The sequence below is a fragment of the Trachypithecus francoisi genome, unplaced genomic scaffold (genome assembly GCF_009764315.1).
Source record: "Trachypithecus francoisi isolate TF-2019V2 unplaced genomic scaffold, Tfra_2.0 Lachesis_group13, whole genome shotgun sequence".
NCBI lineage: Eukaryota > Metazoa > Chordata > Mammalia > Primates > Cercopithecidae > Trachypithecus > Trachypithecus francoisi.
The window spans coordinates 40,652,801-40,679,699 of NW_022681458.1; the positions used below are offsets into that span (position 1 = coordinate 40,652,801).

A 26,899-nucleotide genomic window follows, 5' to 3' on the forward strand; every position below is an offset into this window, starting at 1 on the left:
ACCTCAGGTGATCTGCCCGCCTCGGCCTCCCAAAGTGCTACAATTACAGGCATGAGCCACCACACCCGGCCTCAACCTGGAAATTTCTATGTGTTTTTTTGCAATTTCTCTCTCTTTAATGCTTATTCTATGTTTGGTGAAACATCATTATCTTTCTTTCAGTTATTTAGACTGTTTCTTTTAGTTATTGGAACATACTTGGAATAGCTGAGTTCAAATTTGTCTGGCCGGGCATAGTTAAATTTTGTATCTATCAGCTGGTCCTGAGGCTACACAAAATAAGATTCTTTTAGGGCAATCAGAGAAGCTCTCTGGTCTTATGAGCACGTCTTGAGTTGAAAGTTTAGAGACCTGAGCTTGTTATCTTCTTTCCATAGGTGCTCTTGTGTACAAGTCCTTGTAGTCATCATTACTGCAATAATGGCCAAATGCAGCAACCACTTGATCCCCCAAAGCACTTAATTCATTGTGTCATTGATAATTTGATTAATTATGTGGTATTCCACACCATGAATTCCTAGCATGCCACTTCCCACTGGCAAAAAACTCAGCAGTGCATTTAAGTTCAAACCAAACCCCAAATACCCTCTTTGAGAGTCTTTTTTATAGGACCAGTCCTGGTACCAATTCTTCCCAGTCAGGAAAGAGGAGAAACCTAATTATAACAGGGAGATCTAATAGAAAGTATTTAAAAACATGCACTGGAGAACTGGAAAGGCCCAGAGGGGATACTGACATTACAGAGGTACTAACTGCAAGATGCAGTAATCATCTCTATGGCTGGTGGTGAAAAAGGGAAAGTGTTAGGATTATTCAAATTTTAAGCTTGGAGAGAGTCCAAAGATGTGGAATTTAACTTAGGGAGGGGCCCTTTCTTGGCTGATACTGGAGCCTTGAACTCAGAATAAACCTCACAGAGCTGGGAATAGACTTTTTGTCTTTTTTGAGACAGAGTCTCACTCTGTCTCAAGGCTGGAGCGCAGTGGCACGATCTCGGCTCACTGTAACCTACAACTCCCTGGTTCAAGTGATTCCCGTCTCAGCTTTTCGAGTAGCTGAGATTACAGGCACGTGCACCATGCTCAGCTAATTTTTGTATTTTTAGTAGAGACAGGGTTTCACCATGTTGGCCGGGATGGTCGCTATCTCCTGACCTCGTGATCCACCAGCCTTGGCCTCCCAAAGTGCTGAGATTACAGGCGTGAGCCACCATGCCCAGCCTACATGACCTCTCCTTTTAAGGGCACTAGAAGTGGCCTGTCCCAGTTTTTTTTTTTTTTTTTTTTGAGATGGAGTTTTGCTGTCACCCAGGCTGGAGTGCAATGGTGCAATCTTGGCTCACTGCAACCTCTGCCTCCCAGGTTCAAGCGCTTCTCCTGCCTCAGCCTCCCAAGTAGATGGGATTACAGGTGCCTGCCACCATGCCCGGCTAATTTTTGTACTTTTAGTTTCGCCATGTTGGCCAGGTTGGTCTCGAACTCCTGACCTCAGGTGATCCACTTGCCTCGGCCTTCCAAAGTGCTGGGCATGAACCACCACCCCCAGCCTTTTTTTAAGAGACAAGGTCTTACTCTGTCACTCAGGTTGGAGTTCAGTAGTGTGATCATAGTTCACTGCAGCCTTGAATTCCTGGGCTCAAGCAATCCTCCCTCCTCAGCCTCCAAGTAGCTCACTTGGCTTTATTACTCTTTTTGTAGAGATGGGGGTCTCTGTTGCCCAGGCTGGTCTTGAACTCCTGGCTTCAGGCAACTCTTGCCTTGGCCTCCCAAAGTGCTGACTTTATTTTAATTTTATTATTTATTTATTCTTTGAGACAGAGTTTCGCTTTTGTTGCCGAGGCTGGAGTGCAATGGCGAGATCTTGGCTCACTGCAACCTCTGCTACAGCATTAATCAAATATAATTGAGCTGTTCTGTTTCCAGTCAGTGTAACCATTTAAAAATACCTTGGCAAAACAAGCTAGGAGCTAGTTCGTGCTAATATTCTTAAGGACAACAACAGTTTACAGCTTTTTTTTTTTAAATCTGAAATTTCAAGCGATTCTCCTGCCTCAGCCTCCTGAGTAGCTGGGATTACAGGTGTGTGCCACCACACCCAGGTAATTTTGTGTTTTTAGTAGAGACGGGGTTTCTCCATGTTGGTCAGGCTGGTCTCAAACTCCCGACCTCAGGTGATCTGCCCGCCTCAGCCTCCCAAAGTGCTGGGATTACAGGTGTGAGCCACCACGTCTGGCCATTATTTTTATTTTTAATATAGTGCTTTTTTACTCTTATCTGTCTGGTATCCCCAGTACGTTATCACCCTCTCCTCACCTTTTCCCAACTTTTGCAGATGGTGAAACTTCTGTTTTCTGCTGAATTTGTGCAGGGGAACTCACCTGCCAGCATAAGGGGAAGGGATGGCCTAAGACATTCAATAAACTTGTTTTCAGCTCCACTCTACTCACTCCCATTCTCAGAAGAAACTAGCATCCCTGACTCCCAAGACCTTGCTGAGTTTTGCAGTTCCAATCAACTTCTTGGGTTGTTGTTAGCAACCTGCGGCAGGCACCACAGGGGCTTGGCAGAACAGAGAAAGCTAAGACCAAGCCGGGCTGTTGGTCATATCTGCTTGCCTTCTTCTAACAGTTGGATATTTTTCACCTGCCATTAACTCTTCTCTCTTGTTCTTAGAAGTTGATAATATTTATACTGTTATTACAAAGGATTTTGTGAGATTGACTGAATACTTGACCAGTCATACAAAGCATGATTATCATTCACTACTGGGCTATGAGGATTTCAGCTACTATCTTGCTTCTCCTTTTTTAGTTGCTAAAGCAGGCATCATAATGATGGCTGCTGGAACTTAAATTACCTTCCACCAGTTCCTATCAGACATAAAAACTTGTATTTAGGGCTGGGCGCGGTGGCTCACACCTATATCCCAGCACTTTGGGAGGCCGAGGCGGGTGGATCACCTGAGGTTGGGAGTTCGAGACCAGCCTGACCAACATGGAGAAACCCCATCTCTACAAAAAATACAAACAAAATTAGCCGGGCATGGTGGCACATGCCTGTAATCCCAGCTACTCGGGAGGCTGAGGCAGGAGAATCGCTTGAACCCGGGAGGCGGAGGTTGCAGTGAGCCGAGATCGTGCCATTGCACTCCAGCCTGGGCAACGAGTGAAACTCAGTCTCAAAACAACAAAAACTCCTGTATTTAGGACTTTGGCGCACTGCCCACAGCTCTTGGCTTTTCCATGCACCTATCCTTGGTGAACAGAAAAACAGTCACCATTCACTGAGCGAATACATGCCAGGTTAAGCACCTTTAAGTAGAACTTCTCAACTGCCCCATGTAGTTGAGACTGTCATTTTATCACTGGGTAAAATGATATGATTTTTTTTTTTTTTTGCTATGTTGCCCAGGCTGGAGGGCAGTGGCTATTATCACATATGATCATAGCTCACTATATCCTCAAACTCCTGGACTCAAGCAAACCTTTATCTCAGCCTCCCCAGTAGCTGAAATTACAGGTGTGTGCCACTGTGCCCAGCAATGATATCATTTAATCAAAATTGGATTGCTGTTCTCATTTTACAGGTTTATGAAACAAGATTCAGAGGCTAAATTATTTGCCCAGTCACACAGCTAATAGATGGAGACAGATCTTTCTCCATTAGACTGTAGCTATGCACTGTTTTGTTCAGATATTAGGGGCTTGCAAACCATATTTTATCAGCAAGTGCAATTTGTCTTTCATGGTATCCTAATAATTTACAGATTATATCCTTGAGATTGGACTCTCCAATTTGCCAGTCCCTCCCACATCCTTTTGTTTTGCATTCAGTCTGCTCTTCATTTCCTATCTCCTCCTATGGGCTTGAATCTTGGGATCCAGTGCTGTTCATTACCATAATCTTAAAGCTCAGCAGAGGGCCTGACAGTGTATGTTTCACATTTGTGGACTGCCAGCTTCTCATTCTGTCTTGGTCACATCAGTCATAGCAATACTAACCACAGAACACAAATAGCTTGCATCTAATCTTGCCAAGAAAAGTTGCTTCCTAATACTTCGAATTCACATTGTTTTCATTCTACAAGCAAACATCCCTCCTAGTTGTCTTTTTAATAACAGTATTAAGCGTGACACTTGCAGTCCCAGCCACTGAGGTGCGAGGATTGCTTGAGCCCAGGAGTTTGAGGCTGCACTTGGCTGTGATCATGTCAGTCTGGGCGACAGGGCAAGGCCAGCTCAAAACACAAAACACAAATGGTATTAGCTGATGGGTTTTATAATCTCCTTTTTCCTATCTTCACTATTCCCTGGATACTAATCCAGTTAGTAATCAGCTTGTTCAATTACCTGCAGGTTTGAATGGGACAAGCTCTGCCAACTACACAGCACATAGTGATGAAGAGGAAAAGGCAGATGAAGCTGAATAGTTCATGAAAGACCATCTAGGCAAAGACAAAGATTTTAAACTGGTAAACTATATCCAAAGACAACTCTTGCTGTTAAAAGATGAGATGCACAAAAGTGGATGCAAAAATCACTTAGTAACTAGGTGAGATGCTGGTGGCCTGAATTGCGGTGACATTTGAGATTATTTTGAAGTTACAGTGGACAGGACTCGAAGCATTCTGGAGTAGATCGCATTCATCTCTTTTGAATTAAACACTGGCATTTTTGGAACATGTACAGTTTGAAGTACATGTGAGTCATACAAATGTAAAAATGAGTCTGGAGGAAAAATACCTGGAAACAGGCCTTTACATCCTATTTAAAACACTGAGCAAAATGGGAAAGGTCAAGGACTGAGGCCTTAGTGTACAACCAACTCAACAGTCATTGCTTTTCTCTACATTAACAAGGAGTCTCATGAAATTTTATTCAATTTCAAGGGTACAGACAAGCAGCAAGTTTCACAGTTAAACACAGAAATAATGCAGCAATAGAATTACTGGCTTGGATGGCCGTATTTGAGGTTGTTCAGAGTGCCAACAGCTAAATGAGTTGCCAGCTATCCAGTTTTCTCCATTGTGTGTGCTGTGCTGGGTGCCATTACTCCTAACTAGAATGGAAATGAGGTGTATTTACAGAGAAAATATTTTGTCCCTCAAATGCCAGAGACTGCAGAGTATCTTTTTGAAGTCATAGAGACTTCAGTCTATAAATGAATCACTTATTTCCAACAGGTTTATCTCTAAGTTAACTTTTAAGCACAGCCTTCAGGATTTCAGATTTAAAAAAAAAAAAAAAAAAGCTGTAAACTGTTGTTGTCCTTAAGAATATTAGCACGAACTAGCTCCTAGCTTGTTTTGCCAAGGTATTTTTAAATGGTTACACTGACTGGAAACAGAACAGCTCAATTATATTTGATTAACGCTGTAGCACCCCAAATGCACTACACAACCACAAACATTCTAATCATATCACAGTTTAACAAGGTATCAGTCCTTCTGGATGAAGACGACAAAGCAAGGGATTCTGCAGATTTTAACCGCTGTCCTCTCTAGGGCACTACAGTAGTCAAGCCTTTAACAACTGAGGTTCTGATTCAGGGTTACTAAAATGACAGTGATTGAGTACATTTAAAAATATCTTCATCCCATCAACTCATTAAGAAGTGAGACTATACTCCTAGCATAAAGATAAAAGGATAATAAATACACTGGAAAATAAAAATAATTAGATTTAAAATGTTAATTGCCTATAGTTAAGTTGGGAGAAAAAAAGTGAAGAAAAAGGAGTCAGGAAGCCTTTCTGATCCAGTTTCATATAATTATGGTCAAAGATTGTTATTAATCCACTTAAAGTTCTTGGACAAAAGCGAATTATAAACTCATTACTCTGAAGACAAAAGTACTTACTACTTACCACATCATCCAGATTCCACTTAAATTAAGCCCACTGAAAACCTTTTTATTCCTGGCATTTTAACCTTTAGGCCTTAGTAGGCTGGGGAATAGAAAAACTTCATATTGATACTAGGTGACTAATACTGAACATGAAAAACCATAGCAAGGCAATTTACCAGAATTTGCAAATACCTATTAACCTATTTTACATGGCACCTGTAGACAGTATCTGAGGAATATTTGTACAAAGGTAGTTTGGTAGTTGAAGTTAACACTGTACACTAAAACTTTGGCATCTACATTACATTTAAAGCCAACCAATAGTTGTCAGTTTCTGCAAGCAGCCTACTTATGAGAGCGGACGTTTCTCAGTGAAATTTCAATACTGTTTATCAGTGTTATGCCTACAACTTTAATTCATTCATCTAGAGGATTTTCACTGATTTTTATAAAAGGAACCCAAATGATTCTACTTAGTGATACATTTACAATCAGGTAAGAATCTGTTAAGACCTTGAAAGACAGTGGGAAATGCTTTGCCTGTTGCCTGTGGTGGGTTAAGGTACAAAGCACAACCAGTGAAAGATTGGCTGAAAATGAATTTCATCTATTTTCTATTGACCCTGACAGAAAAACTACTACTTCATAGTATAAAGACATGCCTGCCAATGCAAAGGCCTATCACTAGGTCTTCTTCCCTTTTAAAAAAGATTAGAGCATGCATTCTCAATGGGGGTCAATCACTACCAAGAAGGATTAAAAAAAATTTTTGGTTGGGCGTGGTGGCTCACGCCTGTAATCCCAGCACTTTGGGAGGCCAAGGCAGGCAGAGGAGTTTGAGACCAGCCTGTCGAACATAGTGAAACCCCATCTCTACTAAAAATACAAAAATTAGCCAGGGGTGGTGGTGGCCGCCTGTAATCCCAGCTATTCAGGAGGCTGAGGCAGGAAAATTGCTTGAACCCGGGAGGCAGAGCATGCAGTGAACTGACATCATGCCACTGCACTCCAGCCTGGGCAACAGAGTGAGACCCTGTCTCAAAAAAAAAAAAAAAAATTTACTCTTTGCATGTATAAAGCAGAGATACGGTACATATGCAGCATATCTATGGTATTAAAATTTATGGGGGACTCTATTTAAAAAAAGTCTAAAAAGGCTGGGGGTATAATGGAAAAAAGCTTTCGAAAAACAATTAGAAGTCCAACCTCTTGGTCCCATGTATTTCCCCTAACTAAAATCATTATGCTATTTCAAAATATCCTGTAGCATTTTTGGTATATGGAGGGAAGCTTTTTTTTTTTTAAATAAGAATGGAATAAACATCTATATATATAACGAAATAACTTCTATAACTCAAGAGTAAGGCTAAGAAACTTATGACCAGCTCTAAAAATTCATTTAGTTTCCAAGAGGAGACATCCTTAGAAACTGACACTGTTAGAAAAATCAACATTCATCCAATCATAATTAGAAGTACAATTTAACATCTATATTAGGAATTACATATTTGAGGCCATAGGCTGGCACTGGCACCTGAAATCTAAAATTACCACTTAAGATTCAGAATGGAATCTTTTTATATGGAATGGAATCTGTAGTCTTTTTATAAAGCATTCCCTTTCTTTACACTATTACTGTCACAAGTGATACCCACTACTATATTGTACTAAGTAAACACTCCTCTGTCATTATGAAGAAACAAACGATCAAAGATTATAATGTAGTTCTGGGACACTTTTTCACTATACACAGTATAAAATGGCACACTTTGTACGGCAGAAGCATGCAATGAATTGGCTGTAGAAATATTAATGTAGTTTTAGCTACATCAGAATTCTGTGTAGGTGGTTTACAGTTTGGGAGTCTAATTATTACTTAATGGTATACAGATACAGTAAAGACATCTGAACACACAACATACAATACCACTAGGTAATAACATGGAATTTACAAAAAAGAAAAAAAAAAAAAAAAGACTGATGTATAAAGCCTAAGTGTAAGTATGGACTTTATTTTTTAAAAAAAAAGTCTTTTGAGAACTACAAATTACAAAGTAAAAGCAGATCACTACATAGAAATCTAGTGAATACATTTTGTCTGTGCATGAAAAACTTTATCAAAGTTATTCATTTAACAAATTCACCCCATTCACAACAATCAGTTATAATATTCTTTTTAAGGTTCTATACCTTTATTTCAAATTATATTACATGTTACTCCCTCAAAATGAACTTTTAAATGACAAACTTTTGGCTCATAAGAATGGCACCTTCAAAAGGGGCGGTTTCCACTCAGTCTCTGGTGGCATTATTCCAGGCTAGTTTCACCAGTTAAAACCTTCAAAATGTTCCCTTTTAACACAAAGTCTTCCCATAAAAAATGGGGCTACATTTCCCCCTAATGACTACATACATAGATGGGTAGCAGCAAGAAAAGATGAAAATGAAAAGGCAGCCATTAAAATAAATGGATCAATTGTATACCAAGAAGTATCTGGCTCATGGCAATTAAAAAATGGCAACGAGGGTATGTTCATAGCCAGAGGCTTGAGTCATTACTGAGTATGTTAAGAGAACGAAGCCAGTCCAGTATGACCGAGTAGGAATATATAATTGTCATTGCACTTCATTTGTTATAGCAAATACTCTAAGACAATAGGAAATCTAAGCTATATCTAGATTCCCAATTAGAACATGCTGATCTTTAACATTTTCAACAATTTCTACTGGGTTTAGTACATCAGTCATTTTCTTCACTCAAACTCCGTTATGAGTTCTTTCCTATCAATCTAAGTGTATTCTGGGCATAAAATACCTTAAATGTTAAGACTTTTCTAAGGTTCATTTGAAAATGGTTGTATGAAAAGAATACCCATTTGTTTTGCCTGGAAAGATACAAACTAAATGCATAAGTTTCTCAAGGGGAAAAAGCTCAACTTTCTTCTTCCCATTATGATTTCCTAAACTTCTCAAGTCTGTCCTCCATGGCTTCTCTAAGGATGAAAACCAGAGAGCAAACAATTGAGCTTTAGGACATCTGGAGTTAAAAATGCAAAAAAAAAAAAAAGTTAACATGCAAGCAATGGTCCACATACTCAAGATTCATGTTAAATGAATTCGATTATTACATATGGGTTTTTCATTGATGAGTAGGGCTCCGGGCATGCCTTATTATCACACAAATCATTGCCTTTTGAGACTTTGGATACTTTTCCAGTTTAATTTGCAAACAGAATTTTTATAACAAATTATTTTTTAACCAAATCATATCTTGAAAACTGTTTATAGAAAACCCAGGGAATAAAGTGAACTGTTCATTGTGGAAGTCCTTAAATTACATTATTACAGTAGAAAATACAGGAGGTAGAAGATAACTGAAAAGACGAATGCAACATTAGATTCAAATCTATAGCTCCTGTAGCTACTTAAAACATGGTTTTAGAAACTAAACCCAACATTTCCAGCAACCATAGAAACAGTTAAAATAAAATTTGCCATGAAAGCCCTTATATCATGCTTGATACAGGGAGGTAGGAAGATGTAAGAACCAGGACACATGAGACATGACATTTTATCTACAACTCCTGTTTGCTTTACTGAGGGTGTAGTTTCAAAATTCAGTCACCTTCTTCAGTTTCAGATTCAGATTCTAGAAAAGGGGAAAAAAGCAAACATTATATATCAGAAAGCAAAAGTACCCATTTATAACTTCAAAGCTTTTTTAAGTTAGAGTCTCCCTCTGTCCCACAGGTCGGAGTGCAGTGGCACCCTCTTGGCTCACTGCAACCTCTGCCTCCAGGGTTCAAGTGATCCTCCCACTTCAGCTTCTCGAGTAGCTGGGACTACAGGCGCCCACCACCAAAACTGGCTAATTTTTAAATTTTTAGTAGAGACAGGGTTTCCCATGTTGGCCAAGCTGGCCTCAAACTCCTGCCTTCAAGTGACCTGAACGCCTCAGTCTCCCAAAGTGCTAGGATTACAGGTGTGAGACACCACACCCAGCCTCCATATAACTTTGAAGCTGTTAAGGAATTTTATTAATACCCTATTTAGATGAGGAAGATATTCAAAAGCATTCACTTGGAAATCCCAAAATCTGGCTGGGTGCAGTAACATCTGCGATCCCTGCATTCTGTGACGGTGACGCAGGAGGGCTGCTTGAGCCCACGAGTTCAAGACCAGCCTCGGCAACATAGTGAGACCCTGTCTCTGTATTTTTAATTACAGAAAAGTAAAAAAAAGAAATCCACAAATTTACAAACATTAGATATTCTTTTTTTTTTTTTTGAGATAGAGTCTTGCTCTGTCCCCCGAGCTGTAGTGCAGTGGCCGGATCTCAGCTCACTGCAAGCTCCGCCTCCCGGGTTTACGCCATTCTCCTGCCTCAGCCTCCCGAGTAGCTGGGACTACAGGCACCCGCCACCTCGCCCGGCTAGTTTTTTGTATTTTTAGTAGAGACGGGGTTTCACCGTGTTAGCCAGGATGGTCTCGATCTCCTGACCTCGTGATCCGCCCGTCTCGGCCTCCCAAAGTGCTGGGATTACAGGCTTGAGCCACCGCGCCCGGCCAAACATTAGATATTCTCAAAAATTTCCATTTCACCAAGAACATTTACTATTATGGCTGAGCCATAAATATACTATAATAATTAAACTCTAGCTTTTGCCACCTGCCTTATAAGTTAACAAAAATCTCTACTCCAGGTACAAAGTGGCATCAGAAAGAAGGAAGCACGTATGAAGATATATTATGGCCGCATAAAAATTAGCTTTATCAAACAAACAAAGGAAAATCCTTACCTTCTTCTGCATTTTTGAGCCATTCTACAAACTTTTTCATTTGCTCAAGGAAAACACTCTTCCCCTTCGCAACATGTGCATCTTTGTACCACTTCAAAATGGGCTCTTCACTCAGGACTTCAGCTGGAAAGAAAACTCATTGCATTAGGGGAGTTTTAATATACTCTACTCAGACAGAGTTAGAACCATCACCTAATGTGCAAACGCCTGCTTAGCAAACAAACAGCTGAAAAGTTAAAAACATCCATGAGAACTGGATGATAGAATAATGCATGTGTGCACACCAACTACACTCAACAGGATCAAGGCTGGTCTGATTAGTGCAGAATTTCAAAGTGTTATGACCAACTGCAATGGATTTTCTCCCAGGAAAGGTCTTGTCTTTACTAACCACTAGACCAGGTTTCTAAAATTGGGATCAAGAGAAAAGGGAACGATAACTGAAATTGGGGTTGCTATAGAAGCACGCTGAACTGGCCTTGAAGGACTACTGAAAGTCAACACTGGGTGGGAGAGTAAGATGAACAGAAGCAGGATTCACACAGGCTGAAAACTCTAGAGCTATGACTATATAGAGCTAAGACTACAGGACCTGTTTTTTTTTTTTGAAACAGGGTCTCACTTGTTGCCCAGGCTGCTGGAGTGCAGTGGCACAATCTTGGTTCACTGCAGCCTTGACCTCCTAGGCTCAAGCGATCCTCCTACCTCAGCCTTCTGAGTTGCTGGGACCACAGGCTTGCGCCACTATTGCCTGGCTAATTTTTTGTAGAGACGAGGTCTCCTTATGTAGTCCAGGCCCGTCCTGAACTCCTGGGCTCAAGCGATCCTCCTGCCTCAGGCTCCCAAAGTGTTAGGATCACAAGTGTGAGCCACCGAACCTAGCTGAACTTTGGGGAATGTACACCTGGTTAGAGTATAGGAGGCAAAGTTTGAGGACGCATAATGATGGCTTTGGATTTCATACTTTAACTTGTGAATAGGGTTTAGATATTTTAAACAAATACCAGTGCACTAAAAAGCACCCAATTTAATCAGGGGCGACTCATAACTAGAAGTAAAATATTTCAGGCAGCTGATGTCCAGATAACTCATCATTTGGATCATTTTGTATTTACAAGGATTTTTATTAAATGTTATTTATAAAATTCAAAATCTAAATTACCTTTATAAAAAAGCACCACTATTTTCTGGAAGGCTTTCATGAAATGAATGTTGTCATAGCAATACTCCTGAATCTTCAGTAACAGAGTCAGCTCAGACTGACCTTGAGTAGTAAAGGCAGCAAGTAGAGGGCTGTATTGCTGTTAAAGGAAGGGAGAGAGAGAAGATTCAGTCATTAATTACAAATAACCGTCCATTACAACATTCCTACAATACAGAACTTAATTCATCTTTTATAATCACTGCAAACTATAGCTCATTTACCAGAAATTCAAAAAATAGGCTGGCCACAGTGGCTCACGTCTGTAATCCCAACACTTTGGGAGGCCGAGGCGATGGATCACTTGAGGTCAGGAGTTTGCCAGCAGCCTGGCCAACATGGTAAAACCTCGTCTCTACTAAAAATACAAAAATTAGCCAGGCACTACTTAGGAGGCCGAGGAGGCAGAACCGCTTGAACCCAGGAGATGGAGACTGCAGTGAGCTGAGATCACATCACTGCACTCCAGCCTGGGTGACAGAGTGAGACTGTCAAAAACAAAACAAAACAAAACAAACCAGAAAATTGACTTAAGTAGCTAAGTAAAATAAACAATACTATGCCAAGTAGTCCAAGTAAATGTCAAACAATATTAGTATTTTCCAATACCTCCTTCAAAAGCAAACATCTAATTACAGGCTTAAGTTCCTTTTCATCATGTTCTTTTTTTTTGAGGCAGGATCTCGCCCTGTCAGGCTCTGTCTGACAAAGCCATCATAAGCTCACTGCAGTCTTGATCTTAAGGGCTCAAGTGATCCTCTGCCTCAGCCTCCTGAGTAGCTGGAACTACAGGCATGTGCCACTATGACTGGCTTTTTGTGATTTTTAGTAGAGATGAGGTCTCACTATGTTGCCAGGCAGGTCTTAAACTGAGCTCAAGCAGTCCTCCCGCGCTGGCTTCCCAAAGTGCTGGTTTTACAGGTGTGAGCCATTGTGCCTGGCCAGGCCATATTCTTGTTTTTAACCTATGAACCACAGACCAATTCAGAGGATTATTCTCATAGTTAATGTTACTATTTGTCTATTTACTGGTAGGCCAACCCCAGGAACCACAGGATGCAATAAATCCTCTTTAAAAAGTATAGTCACAGTTCACTTATCCCCACGTAAAAGTAGAATAGTTTGTTTTGCCAAGGCATGGTTCTAATACCTTCAAGTGCTTGATGGCTTGCTCTGCTACAAGCTCCTCTTTTTTGTTCCATTCCACAGTGCTCATTACACTTGACCAGACTATTCCGATGACAACTGGTTCTGGGATGTTGTTTTTTTTCATCTCCTCCTTGACATACAGAATTATCTGCAAAAGAATCCAAATTTAGTAACAAAAGTCAGTTTTGATTACGTACATACTTCACACATCAAGTTTAGACCTTTAAGAAAAACTAACAACTCCTTTTCCATGCAACTGACAACCACATATGTACCACATAGAAAGAGACCTTTAGAACTGAAAGGTGTCCTGAGCTCCAGTCCCTTACATTTCTGGGCCTCAGTCAGGCACTGAAGAAGCTTATGTAAAAGACTGAGGCAAAGTTCCAGTATAACATCCTGTTACTATTAACTCAATCTCATACTAGTGAAATAAGTTCCTCAAATTAGTGAAAATCTCTATGCTAGAAGCTTAGCCATAAAAAGACGGTTTAAACAAAAACTTACATCCTTAAATGGATCACCACGGGACATCTGTTCTTGAAGTTCTTTCTGGAGCTCCTTACGAGCTCCGATGGTTTGCTGATTCCGAACATATTCTGAAAGCTCTTTCAAGCCTGCCTCAGTAAAATACTTTGTAAAGTGTTCAACACTTTGCTTATTGGCAGGAAAGAGTTCCTAAAAGAAGAATTTATCTGGTTAAACTTTCTTTAAATCAGATTTAACACTTTCTTTTCAGTCTTAAAATGAGAAATTTCTCTCATTTACACCTGTTGGCAAGAATGGGAAGGAAAGTTACAAACCATCAGTCTGTTATCCATGCTGACTTTCCGAAGGCTTGCAGCTACTGCATTGATATCTTTTTCGTTTATCCATGATTTAAAGAGCTTTACAGCAAAAGCTGCTGAAACCCCTGTAAAAGAAAATAGCTTACTTAACAGAAGTACCTTCCTGGTTTCAATCACTGTATCCCCCCTATATCCTTCCCTTCATAGTTCAATCACATGCGATTACGGACTTTCCTCACAAACTTAACTCTGAACTTTCCTGGGCCACAGTTTATCACCTCTCCAGTTTCCCTAGTCTACACCATTTGCGAGTTGTATATTTCTGGCCAAGTTACTTAAAGTGTTTCCTAAAGTATAAATTGAGGGCAACAGTCTCTACACTTGACAAGGCTGTTGTGAGAATTACACTAAGGCAACTTAAATACTACTGTAAGCAGTTTTTTTAAAAAAGCTTCAAAAAAAAAAATTACCGTACAGAATAATCTGACAATTGGAGCCAAACAGGGAGTTGATTTTCCCTTCCAGCTTGACATTTTCCCCAACATCATCTTCTCCAAGTCTCCCTACTGGTACTAATCTCTTCCGGGGTTCCCAAAGCATTTCTCACTGTATTTGCATTACATATAACAACATTTTGTCTAAATCTGGTTATCTATTGTATGCCTAAAGAAAGCCATTAAATCTGGATGCTAAAGGTATTCATTAAATGTTTAGTGAATTAGACTGAACTTATTACATTTAAGGCTGGTTAATAAACGAAGACTTTCACAGAAGTCACATCTATGAACAGTAAACCATGCTCTTATCCACCCCACTCTGAGTCAACTAAAGATCATCCTTTAAGGTTGATTACCTTCTTTAACCAAATTTTCATTATAAAGGCTATTAAGAATGGATGCATTAAGTGTTCCATTAGCCAGAAGAACACCAGTCAACATAGCCAGCTTGTTCCTCTCCGACTCTGAAAAACCCTTTAAGAACAGCAGCAGCTGTAAAAAGTAAAACAGTTAAGGGTTAAAACAGCAATTACATTACATTAAGAGAAACAGTAAAGCATATTATACTGGCTACTGGTTCAACATGTGGGCTCTGGGATCTAACCATCCAAGTTTACATCTAAGTTACAATATTCACTAGCTGAATGATCTTGGGCAAGTTACTCAGCCTCTGCACCTCATATGTAAAATGTGGATAATAAAACTTGCCTCACAGGGTTTTTATAAACATTAAGTGAATTAGTATCGAACAATGCCTGGTCATTGATAAACGCATCAGGTTTTCTGCGCATCTATATGCAATATTGGGCCAGGCGTGTTGGCTCATGCCGATAATCCCAGCACTCTGGGAGGCTGAGGGCAGATCACTTGAGGCCAGGAGTTCAAGGCCAGCCTAGCCAACATGGTGAAACCCTGTCTCTACTAAAAATAGAAAATTAGCCAAGCATGGTGGTACATGCCTGTAATCCCAGCTACTCAGGAGGCTAAGGAACGAGAATTGCTTGAACCCAGAAGCAAAGGCTGCAGTGAGCAGAGACTGAGCCACTGCACTCCCAGCCTGGGAAACAGAGTGACACTCCAAACAACGAACCAACCAACCAAACAAAATTACCCCAAATCTGTGGCAGGATTAGGATTTAACATTCCTCCTTCTAACCCTATTTTTTTCTTTTCCACAAAGTACATTATTCCTCATACCTTTTTTACTTCATCTTCAAAACCTTTCTCCAGGTATTTGTAGCGCCTGATTAACTTGTTAAAAACCTATGAAGAACATTAAATGAATTCAGTAACTTCATATATTTCTAGAATAGCAAAGTAGTAAACCTTTCACTGGATATAAGTTTATGAGCTGTTTAAACCAGCTTGAGAAGAATTCCTAGTGACACATAAGAATGTCCAGGTTACATGTATTTTAATTCTTTGCTTAAATTAATACAAACATAAATACATATGACACTTTCCAATGAGATCTTGATTAACAAGCTAATCAGCTCACAACTTATTTAACTTTAAAAATAAATATATGCAGATAAACTAGAGAAATCACAATACGAAAATGACTTTTTTTAGCTTGACGTTTTTCTTAAACATTGAGTAATTTCAGGACAAATAGGAACAGGAGAGTTAATTTCATTTTTCCCTATTTTATTCACCTTAACACACCTTAAGTTTCTAATTGATCCCGCTGCACCAAGAACAGTCTCCCTAAAATTTAAAATCAAATTCCTTCAACTTTCTAACCACAACTCTTAAAAGTAGAATATTCCTCAAATATACCACATGGATAGTAGCTAACTGAAAACAATTATGTAAAGTTTCATTTACCTGAGCAAATGCTTGCATGGTCTCTAGGTCTTCTTGGGCTGCAAACACGCAGACATCTGTACGCATCATGTCATCTGCCAGTGTACCACCTGGAGCTAAAGTTGGATAAAACCAAAATACAACACAACCAAAAAAACACTCCATTTTAACAAGTTTGCCAAATAGTTCATATTCTAGAGTCTCCATAATCTCCATACACTATACCTTTCTAAATTATTAAGCCCACAAACCCCAGACACTTACCCAGCATTCCACCAGCCACCAGAATGTCAAAGAGTGTTTCTGCATATCGACGGTAATCAAGTTTTGCTCCAGAAGCATCAAGAAACTTAGCTACTGCTTCCAAATCAGTACCGGTTTCAGTTAAGCCTTGAATAATACAGTCTTGAAACTGAGTAGGGTCAAACCTCTCTTTTTCATCTGGGGAGACAGGGGACCCAAAACATTTAGTTTTAAAAGATTTACCAAAATGTCAGAAAACTATCACCTTATGAAGATGCAATTGTTAAGTAAGTTAAATTCACATCCTTTGCATGTTTCCCCTCTGCGAGTGCAAGACAAGATGGCCCACTCACAAGAACTGTGCAACTTTTTAAACAATTTCACAAGTGAGCTAAATGTGCTAGTGTCTTGTGCTCCTACTGCCATGAGGCAATTTCTACTGGGAACGCCCTCCTACTGCCTCTTGGCTTTTCCAAAATTTAGGCCGTCCTCTAACAGATAAATTTTATTCCTTTGAGTTTTGCCTGGACACTGGAGCTCTTGATCCTTTTCTTTAAATGTCCATAACATTAGACAACAAAAAAATTGAACCACTCCTTTGACATTTATGAAGGTGAGCTTTACAAAGTACATTTAATGAGCACCCAATATGACAGAAACTATATTAAGCATTTGCTTTAATCCTGTTAACAACTTTGTGAGGCAGATTTTTCCTATTATTCAGAAGGAAAACAGAGAGAAATTAGGTAATCGAGAGACGATACTGTGTTGTGTAGTAGTTCAGAGCATGGGCTCTGGAGTTAAACTGCCTGATTCAAATCCTGATCACCATTTAACCACTTGAATTCGAGCAAATAGTCTCATTCGCCATGCCAGAATCCCCCTACTGTAAAATGGGGATAAGAATAGTACCTATCCTATAAAGCTGTTGTAAATTCTACATGACATTAACAAAACAGAAAGCTCCCAAACCACAGCCTTGTGCACATACCTGACCTTTACTGAGTTACTTTCACACACTCCATAATAGGGTTTTGCTTTCCCAATCAAGGCTAGATGGCATCTTAATTTTCACACAGTACTAGGGTGACAAATACCTCTGTGTGTCCAGCACTTTCCTGGTTTTAGCACTGAAAGTCTTGTGTCTGGAAACTCCCTCAGTCCCAGACAGGGATTGCTGTATACCCTACCCAGTACCCTAACCATCAACAGCCAGGCCATGAATGATCTCTATCTGGAGCTGGGGAAGCGACATCTCTCCCTAATGCTAATAATAATGGTAAAGCGACTTGCTATTACTTATATCACCGCAACATCAGTAATCCACATATTCAAGAGATACACTTTCCCATTTTACTGTCAAACTGTTCTAGTTTACAACTGCTCCTTAAGAAAATTTACCAACTAAGGCCGGGTGGTGGCTCATGCCTGTAATCCCAGCACTCTGGGAGGCCGAGGCGGGCGGATCATAAGGTCAGGAAATCTAGACCATCCTGGCTAACACAGTGAAACCCTGTCTCTTCTAAAAAAAAAAAAAAAAACACAAAAAACTAGCCGGATGTAGTGGCCGGCACCTGCAGTACCAGCTACTCACAAGGCTGAGGGGAGGAGTGGCATGAACCCAGGAGGCGAAGCTTACAGTGAGCCGAGATCCCGCCACTGCACTCCAACACTCTAGCCTGGGCGACAGAGGCAGACTCCGTCTCAAAAAAGAAAGAAAATTTACCAGCTAAATCTAAATGAATCTGCAAAGATTAGAATCAAATCACACTTTGGTCTCCCCACCACTACTACAGGGGGACAGACAGCCTATGAGTAGCGATTTTAAAATTTTACAATATATATCTCAAAATGTCTGCTACTTAACACAACTTACAACCAGTAGCTGACCCAGTTCTTCATTTCCTCAAAACCACCTGTAAAATAAGGTTAATATGCTTTCGACCAAAAACATTAAAAATATATCTGAGACTACATCTTATTTAGCTTTGTATCACTAGCACAGCACTTTGCTACAGAATTCAATACTCACCTAAGTACACACGAATGAAAAAAAAATAGTAATATAATTCTAATACTTTTCTAAGTCTGTATTTCAAAAGACATTACAATGTGAATCCTATTCCACAATTAACTTCCATGGGTGAAGTTTGAGTCTTCTCTCACAAATCTTCACAAAATCTGGGTGACTACATTAGTTCTCTTTTTATAAATTAACATCTTTGCTCTTTTTAGTTTGCTTAAATAAGACTGCTTGCTAGTGAAAACAGAGCCCTTATTTTTGTTTTAAAAAGTATTTTACCTTCACACTAAAAAGAAGATTCATTAACCGGCTTAGAGATACATTGATACTAAAAATTAAGGCTTGAGTAGTAAAGCAGTAGAAATACTAAAGGTGTATGTGAATGGCAGTCAACAAGAAATTCAAGTTTCTTTCTGGTATCTTCTCTTGAGGCTTTAGTACTATGCAAGTGCCTGTCAGAGGAGGCAGATACACAAGATATTCTGGAGGTTTGAAGAGACATCGAAACATAAATATTTACCTCTTTTTCTAGTTTTAAAACGCTGGCCTGATAGCGTTGGCTTTTGCTGCTTTTGATTATTCATAAAAGACACCCTAGGAAAGGAGAAATAAAGCCTTAATTTCAGTGCCATAATACTAATTTTTAAAATAAAGCATCAAACCTTAGTCTAGTCACATAGGAATCAAATGGAACACGCACTCTCAGCTTGGTGAAGGCACAAAGAATTACCTTCACTTGAATCAAATGTACGCCAAAATCTGCATTTCTCTCTACAAGAAACCCTTCAAATTAGTATTGCGAACTACACTTTCAGGGGACATTGTAATGCTACAGTCATCACCCATCATAAACCTAATTGTTCAGTTTCCTCCACATTCCTCTTTACATTCACTTACATCTTCCACGACCACTAAGCATCTCAGAAAACAAAGTGAGATTACCACCATAGTCAGGAGGCATCCAAAATGTGTATGCCAATTCTAAAACACTGTCAAAAAGTGAACCCCTTCTTCTGACGGGCCTGGTTATAGGCAGCACCATCCTGCCTAGGTCATGCCTGTGACCGCAACAGCGGTCGCCTTGCACCACTCAGGCCTGCAAAATTAACAGCCAGCCCAGCCTCCTTCGCCCATATCCCAGAGTCCCAGCCTCCTCCCTGGGCACGTGTCTCCCAATCCGCACCCTTCCCATGCCTCCCGCCGAGGACCCCCACTGGCCACAGCGGGGCGCCGTAGGGTCCCGCGGCTCCTTCTCCACTGACCCTGTCGCCTGCGGTGGCGGCCGCCGCAACGAGTTGACCACAGGTACTGAGGCGCTTTGCGCCGGGGCCCCAGCCGCCCGGTACATCCGCTAGCCCTCCAGCGAAAGCAGCGGCGGAGGCGGCGGCCGCAGTGTGGTGGTGGCACCCCTCCGCCCCGCCCGCCGGAAGCCCCCACGCGTACATCACCCAACAGAGGCCACGGTGGCTTTGTTAGCCAAGCCGAGCACGGCCCGGAGGGAGCCCGGCTCGGCCACTGCCTTCGCCACCAGCGCCGCGGCGCGCACCCGCACCCCACTTCCCGACCTGGGCCGCCGCAGCCCCTCGGCCTCCCTGACGAAGAGGCGGCCTTTCAGGCCCTGGATCCTGCCCGGCCTCAAGTGGCGGCCTCCGTTCGGGCCCATCCAAGCCCGGCCGCATTCAGCCCGCCGCCTCCCTCACCCTCTGCCCAGCCTCCACGGCCCGCAGCGTCCGCCCGGGGTGAGCGGGCAGCCGCGTCTCACCGAATTTAAGGCGAAGAGGAAAGAGCCAGAAATCCCCGATGTAGCGGCAACTGCGGCGGCTTCTCCTCTGCGACCGGAACTAACGCCAGGAGGAGGAGAGAGAGGTGCCACCCCCGCCCGGACCGCTCTCCTATCGCGAGATTTCTTCCCCTTCCCCACGCCCCCCGCCCGGCCCCGCCCTGATCGTGGCCTGTCGCTTCCGCCTTTTCCATTCCGCGCGAATTAGGGTGAGGGACCGGGAGAGGGACGGGAGAGACGTTTCAAGACTTCTTTATTCCATTACTGGGTTCCACGTCTCCTGGACACGTGTCCTAGACTAGCTTATTTTTCTTCCGCTGCTGCGTCGTCCGCCCTCTTAACACACGGAGGGGTTGGAAGAGCGGAGCCGGCCCCCACCGGTCTCGAAGTTGGACGCGTCCTCCTGGAGTCACTCCCCGCCGGCCCCCTCCTCCAGCGCCGGAAGTCGAAGCCCGAGGTCAGGGGCGCTCGGGTTGTGCGGGGGCGGAGGCCGGTGGCTGGCATGGGGGCGTGGCTTGGGGAAGGAAGCCACACCTCGCCTCCGCCCTGGCCGGGATGGGCGGAGCTCGCTCCAGCTGAGTTCCCTGCGGGGCGACTTTGCTTTGAGGGGCTGTCTCGTTGTTCACCGCCTCCCTTAGGAGCGAAGAGGACACAGGCCGAGGATTCAGAAGGGGAAATTCTGTCCTCCAACCGCGGTCCCCGCGCCTTGCATCGGTTGTGTCCCGAGTGTAGTGGCTATGGGGACTTGGAGAGCATCAGAATCCCTTGGAAGGCTTATTAGAACAGACTGCTAGGCCCCACCCGTGGTTTCTCATTCTGTGGGCCTGGTGTGGAACCCATGAATGTGCATTTCCAGCAAGTTCTCTGTGATGCTGCTGCTGGTCCACACCTTGAGAACCCCTCAGTTAGAGGCTATCTCATCAGGGAGCTGGGGTACGATCAGATAGGATAGTGCGTGTGAAAAACACTGTGGACGTGACAAAACTGGGCAGATAGAGATGCACAGCGCCTCCAGGATGTAGCCCCATGTTTTTATTCACTGTACGGTAGTTTACTTCTCTCCAGTTGCTTCCTCACTGGTAGGAGGAGAGTGGCTTCTCTTCCCTAAACTTTTTGATAAAATAAGTTTACTTCTTTTCCTTAATTAACTATATGACCTCTACCCCCTTCCATCCCCCGCAACTTCATGGAAAATTACTTTCTCAGCGTTCTTTCCTGAAATTATTGCCAAACCCAGTGATTCTTTCATTCTTCACCCTCTTTGCCTCCTCTGAGCATTGAGTGCGTCTCTCCTTGAATCCTGGCTCCAGCTATCCTGGTTACGCTCTGAATGTGCCTTCGCATGGTATTTACTGATCTTTTCTGTACTGACACCTTTTCTTTCTGCATACTTTCTTCTGTGGCAGTGTCATACATTCTCAAGGATTTAACATTTCCTCCACTTAAAAGAGTTCCAAGATCATCTCCTGAATCATTAAGCAAATAGTTGTTAAATCCAGGCTCTATGCCCTTCCAAGTTGAGGCAACAGCAGTGGGAAGGAGGCAGGAAACAAACTGATCTGTTGGAGGAACCGCAAGAAGCTAGTATGACTGGGAGGGCAGTGGGGAGCAGAGGGAAGTGGCCGGAGTCGGATCTCTTAAGTGTCTAGCCCCATCCTTTCTCCCAAGGCTCCAGTCCACACTATCGGGCATCTTCACTTCATGGCTGGTTTAACACTATCAATGCTGTCGATTGCTCTTCCCGCAGAACTGTATTTTTCACATCTGAAGTTCTGTTAAAGGACAACGTTTCACAAATAAAAATAACTAATATGCACCTATATGTATCAGGCACTCTTCTAAGCACTTTATATAGTAATCCCATTTGATCCTGAAAACTACCCTATAATCTAGACACTATTATTAGTCCCATTTTACAGATGGAAAAAACCGAGGCATCGAGGTCAAGTAACTTGTCTAAGATCATAGAGCTAGTAAATGGAAGAGCTCCAGTTGAAGCCAGGCAGTCTGGCTTCACTATTATAATGCACTGCCTCACCACCAAGATCTTATTTATTCATTCAGCAAATATTTATTCAGCTAGAGACCAGTAGAGATAGTGACACGTCAGGCCTATGGCCTCACAAAGCTTCTATTTTTGCCACGTTGTAAAATTGCATCATCTTTCCCCAGTACCACCTGGATTTAGGCATCTGTTACCCCTAACTAAATGGGACTTTTGCAATAACTTCCTAACTGTACCATCCGCTTTCTCAACATTTCCAGAACAATCTTCTCAACTGTAACCTGAATCATTTATCTTCACTGTTTAAATGCCTCTTTATACCCAGGGATAGCTCTGACCAATGTTTTTTGCCTTTACTTCCCATCACATTTTTGGTTCTTAACCTGTTATTACCATCCATTGTGGGGTATGTAGCAAATGATTTTTGACTAAAAATGATATTAAAGTAAGCAGATTATTTTCTTTAAAATGTAAAGTGTATTAAAGGTTTTCCTGAACTCCTGGCCTCAAATAATCCTCCCACCTTGGCCTCCTAAAGTGTTGCGGTTACAGACCACGCCCTGCCACTTATCTTTTCTCTGCTTTTGGGTGCACCCATGGGAATAGGTACTGTGCAGCTAGCAGGGGAAATGTTGTTTGTAAATTGTATTATGGTAGAAAAAGTTTCCAAACAATTGAACTTTATGCTTTGGTCAGATAGGACACGTCTTGACCTTTCTTGAGATGTCTTTCCCTCATTTTCCACTGTCAAAATCCTACTTATTGTTTCAAGCCTCATCTCAACTACTGCTTTTTTCCCTTAAGGCTTTCTTAGTCATGGATGTGAACACATTCCTTCTTTGTAATTGGGACTGCAGGCATGAGCAACTGTGTCTGCTAATTTTTTTTTTTTTTTTTTTTTGGTGATGATGGTGATGATGGGGTTTTGCTTTGTTGCCCAGGCTGGTCTCAAACTCCTGGCCTTACGTGAGCCTCCCACCTCAGCCTCCCAAAGTGCTGAGATTATAGGTGTGAATCAGCATGCCTAGCCTTGCCCAGTTTTATGGTGGTTTTGGGAAAAGGATATGCTGATCTCTTCACTCTGCCATTGCTGTGAATCCCATTAGTACTTTTGGGTTTTAAAATTTTGAACTACTTAAAAAGAAAGGTACTAAGTGCAACATGTGAATGTAATACTGCTTTTAACTTCATTGATGGAAATGGATACCTAAGTGTTTCTTTTTCAGAAGCAAGTAACAATAGGTTTTTATTCCTAACAACTAGAAGAATGTCAAGGGCCTGTTTTGAAAAGCACATTGTTACCCTTGAAAAATGACCTGGGGAAAGTATTTATTCCTATGCTTTGAGTCTTGTAGAAGCTTGTAGAACAGCCTATGAACCTGGCTTCAATATTGTAGCATAGGTATATGAAATACTTCTAGATGCACACATCTATATATGTATGCGTATATTTATGTATGTATGTGTGGCTGGAAGTATTTTCATAGGCGCCACAAAAGTTTTACAACGAAAAAGCTTTGAGGTACAATGAGCTTTTAAATAATGTCATTTTAGATTAAAAAAATGTTAAATATCATTCACTTGCTACAAATTTCATATACACCATTTATTTTACTTGCTGCATAGAATGATTTTAATAGTTATAATTATTAATAATATTTGACATAATCAAGATGAAAATAAAAATAAGCACTACTTAGTTACATTAACATTTTAGTAATATTTGATAAATAAATACCGTCTTTTAGCAAACACACTCTATTATTTAGATTTTAGATTTTTTTTTTTTTTTTAAATAGAGACAGGATCTGGTTATGTTGCCCAGACTGACCTCCAACTCATGGGCTTAAGCATTCCTCCCACCTTTGCCTCTTGAAATGTTGGGATCATAGGCATGAGCCACCACACCTGGCCTCGGTTTTTGAATAGGCCAAAATAATTGGGAGGCTTAGGGATTCAAGACATTTGGCATACATGCATTTTCTGTTTCTCTCCCCTCTCAACATCAGAATAATGACAGGTTAAAGTGAAAACTCTTTGCTCCTGTAAAGTGCTTATTCAGAATATAGTTTGAGGTGAGTTGCCAAATAAGTGATATTTGGGTTGATTTAAATATGTGCATTCTAAGTTATATAGCATTCAAGACATTTATTAAAACAAAGCAAAATAAAAACCAACAAGAGAACAGTGTGATGGCGTGTGGTATGTTAGCTATAGGATTGTTTAGAAAAAACTTTATTGCTTGTAATTAATAGTTCATATCTCATAGAATATTACTGCAGAACTGAAGATTAAGAAATGTTACTGAGGACACCAGATCCAAACATCTGTGTGTTGGAAAATTATCTCCAATGCATAGCTGTTTCCTTGGCATATTTAGATGGCCATCTTTCTTTGATGTCTTTTTTTAAACCTACATTTCATTTTTTGGGAGCCTCAGTATGATGGAAGTTTTTTTTTTTTTTTTTTTGAGATGGAGTTTCTCTGTTGCCCAGGCTGGTGTGCAGTGGTGGGATCTCGGCTCACTGCAACCTCGCCTCCCAGGTGCAAGCGATTCTCCTGCCTCAGCCTCCCGAGTAGCTAGGATTACAGGTGCTTGCCACCATGCCCGTCTAATTTTTGTATTTTTAGTAGAGACGGGGGTTTCACCATGTTGGCCAGGCTGGTCTTGAACTCCTGACCTCAAGATCCGCCCACCTTGGCTTCCCAAAGTGCTGGGGTTACAGGTGTGAGCCGCTGCGCCCAGCCGATGGAAAGTTTTTATCTAAGATGAAAAAGCAATTAAACTACATAGAACTTAATTGCTGCCTTATTGCTATTATTAGTAGTACTACTGCTATTACTTGGTATGTACTACTATTAGCAGTAATAGAGTGGTCACAGTAGACCTTAAATTTATAGAGGATGTTACCATTTACAAAATATTTTCACGTGCATTTTATAATTCTTCACAGAAACTTTGTGACAAAGTAAGGCTGTCTTGCTTTCAGAGCAAGCTAACTATAGATAGAATTGATGATCATTAGTCTTCCAGAAGAAGGCCATGGACTACCATTAAGTAAACTTAATGTCAATTTATCTGATAAGAAAAAGTGGAACCTTTTTTCTAATGATCCATTTCAGGTCCTACTCTTAAAAAGCAGTCTTGGAGGATTTCCCAGATCTTTCTGGGATAAAATTATAAATTTTATAAATTGATAAAATTTTATAATTTTAATTATAAATCTTTAAAAAAGCAGTTTCATTTTCCAGAACTTAACCAGTGTAGAAGGCTTTAGCATCAGGGAACATTATACAATAAGGCTTGCCTAGCACAGAGATTCTTAGCACTAGGTGACTATAGTACGCACTAAAATGAAATTATCTGGTAGTTCTCTATACCTGTGCTTTGAATTCAATTCACATTTTTCAATACCTAAATTCCATGAAGAACTTTCAGAACCTAAGCATGTTAGGCCGTTCTTACATTTCTATAAAGAAATATCTGAGGCCGGCGCAGTGGCTCACGCCTGTAATCCCAGCACTTTGGGAAGCGAAGGCAGGTGGATCACGAGGTCAGGAGATCGAGACCATCCTGGCTAACACGGTGAAACCCCGTCTCTATTGAAAATACAAAAAATTAGCCAGGCGTGGTGGCATGCGCCTGTAGTTCCAGCTACTCTAAGGCAGGAGAATCGCTTGAATCCAGCAGGTGGAGGTTGCAGTGAGCCGAGATCATGCCACTGCACTCCAGCCTGGGCAACACAACGAGACTCTGTTTCAAAAAGAAAAAGAAGAAATACCTGAGGCTGGGTAATTTATAAAGAAAAGAGGTTTAATTGGCTTATGGTTCTGCAGGCTGCACCAGTGTGGTACCAGCATTTGCTTCTGGGTCAGGGCTTTGGGAAATTTACATTCATGGCAGAAAGTGAAGTGGGAGCAGGGACATCACATGGCAAGAGTGGGAGCAAGTGAGAGTGAGGTGGGAGGTGCCACCCACTTTTAAACAACCAGATCTCACGGGATTTCAGAGTGAGAACTTACTACCAAAGGGATGGTGCTAAACCACTCATGAGGGATCCGCCTCCATCATCCAATCACCTCCCAACCTCCAACATTGGGAAATACATTCAACATGAGATTTGGGAGGGGAGAAACATCCAAACCATATTACCAGGTATAAAAGTCTATAAAATAACATTAAGAACATTGGGGTTTCATGACTTCAGAAATTTTAAGAATTTCTTGCCTGGGAAGAACAATGTACAAGCAACAGATTTAATTGCCTTTGAGAAATGCTTTTGGTGAGAACTCTTTAGGAAGGACTCTGCCTTTCCTTATGTGCCTGGTGTGCTGTAACGGAGGCCCAAAGACAGTCATGGTGCTTGTGTCCTGCACTGTCCAGCGAGGGAGAAGGCAAATACCATCACGAATGTATTATACAAGATGCTATTAGAATATGGAAAAGGGAGTGACCAACTCGACAGGGTTGAGAAGAAAGGGGTTCCCAAAGGATTGAATAGGAAGCATTTGAGGTAGGTCTTGGCAGAAGAGAAGAGGTTGGTCAGATGGAGAAGAGGGAGGTAGGAGCAGCATGTGGAGCAGCCTGAAATGTAACTTTCACATTCTAGAACAGGGAGGAGCTTGCTGTGTGTGGTGTAGGGTGTATGTGTATCTGTGTATGTGTATGTTGGGGCAGTGATGGCAAAGATGAAGAGGGGGTTAGCTTGACAAGGGCTAAGATCCCATCCTAAGGAGTTTGGTCTTCATCTATGTTCTGCTTTC

At 41.5% G+C, this 26,899-nt stretch overlaps 1 protein-coding gene and 2 long non-coding RNA genes across 6 annotated transcripts in view; 2 read left to right on the forward strand and 1 right to left on the reverse strand.

Annotated features, from left to right (window-relative positions):
- Window positions 1–2,031: 2,031 nt before the first annotated feature.
- Window positions 2,032–5,686, forward strand: LOC117095233. The gene is made up of 2 exons (XR_004441869.1): window positions 2,032–2,078; window positions 4,355–5,686. It is a non-coding gene; the product is annotated as an uncharacterized LOC117095233 (long non-coding RNA).
- A 2,143-nt stretch (window positions 5,687–7,829) lies between these two features.
- BZW1 (basic leucine zipper and W2 domains 1) lies at window positions 7,830–20,579 on the reverse strand. 4 transcript variants are annotated; one of them, XM_033232024.1, is made up of 12 exons: window positions 20,396–20,579; window positions 18,871–18,944; window positions 16,349–16,525; window positions 16,106–16,200; window positions 15,476–15,541; window positions 14,635–14,770; window positions 13,797–13,906; window positions 13,501–13,671; window positions 12,995–13,141; window positions 11,806–11,944; window positions 10,644–10,766; window positions 7,830–9,493 (listed from the first exon to the last, which is right to left on the reverse strand). In XM_033232024.1, the coding sequence occupies exons 2-12, from the start codon at window positions 18,932–18,934 to the stop codon at window positions 9,462–9,464; spliced, it is 1,260 nt and encodes a 419-aa protein (XP_033087915.1). In that variant the 5' UTR covers window positions 18,935–18,944; window positions 20,396–20,579; the 3' UTR covers window positions 7,830–9,461. The 4 variants fall into 4 exon arrangements, with proteins under 4 accessions (XP_033087915.1, XP_033087914.1, XP_033087913.1 ...); XM_033232023.1 differs by having other exon boundaries at window positions 20,113–20,569; XM_033232022.1 differs by lacking the exon at window positions 20,396–20,579 and adding an exon at window positions 19,613–19,765 and having other exon boundaries at window positions 7,831–9,493.
- LOC117095237 overlaps window positions 20,457–26,899 on the forward strand; it is a 46,983-nt gene continuing 40,540 nt past the window's right edge. Inside the window, exon 1 of the long non-coding RNA XR_004441870.1 lies at window positions 20,457–20,587. This is a non-coding gene — a long non-coding RNA (uncharacterized LOC117095237). The remainder of the gene's footprint in view (window positions 20,588–26,899) is intronic.

Bases quoted from the DNA above. Each gene is read 5' to 3' on its own strand.
- BZW1 (XM_033232022.1), bottom strand. From the start codon at position 19,698: ATGTACCGGGCGGCTGGGGCCCCGGCGCAAAGCGCCTCAGTACCTGTG. The intron at 16,526-18,870 runs GTAAATATTTAT...CTGTCTCCCCAG, and splicing joins TTTTAAAACTAGAAAAAGAG to ATGAAAAAGAGAGGTTTGAC. The intron at 13,142-13,500 runs GTAAGTTTTTGT...ATTCTTTTGCAG, and splicing joins GTGGTGATCCATTTAAGGAT to ATAATTCTGTATGTCAAGGA.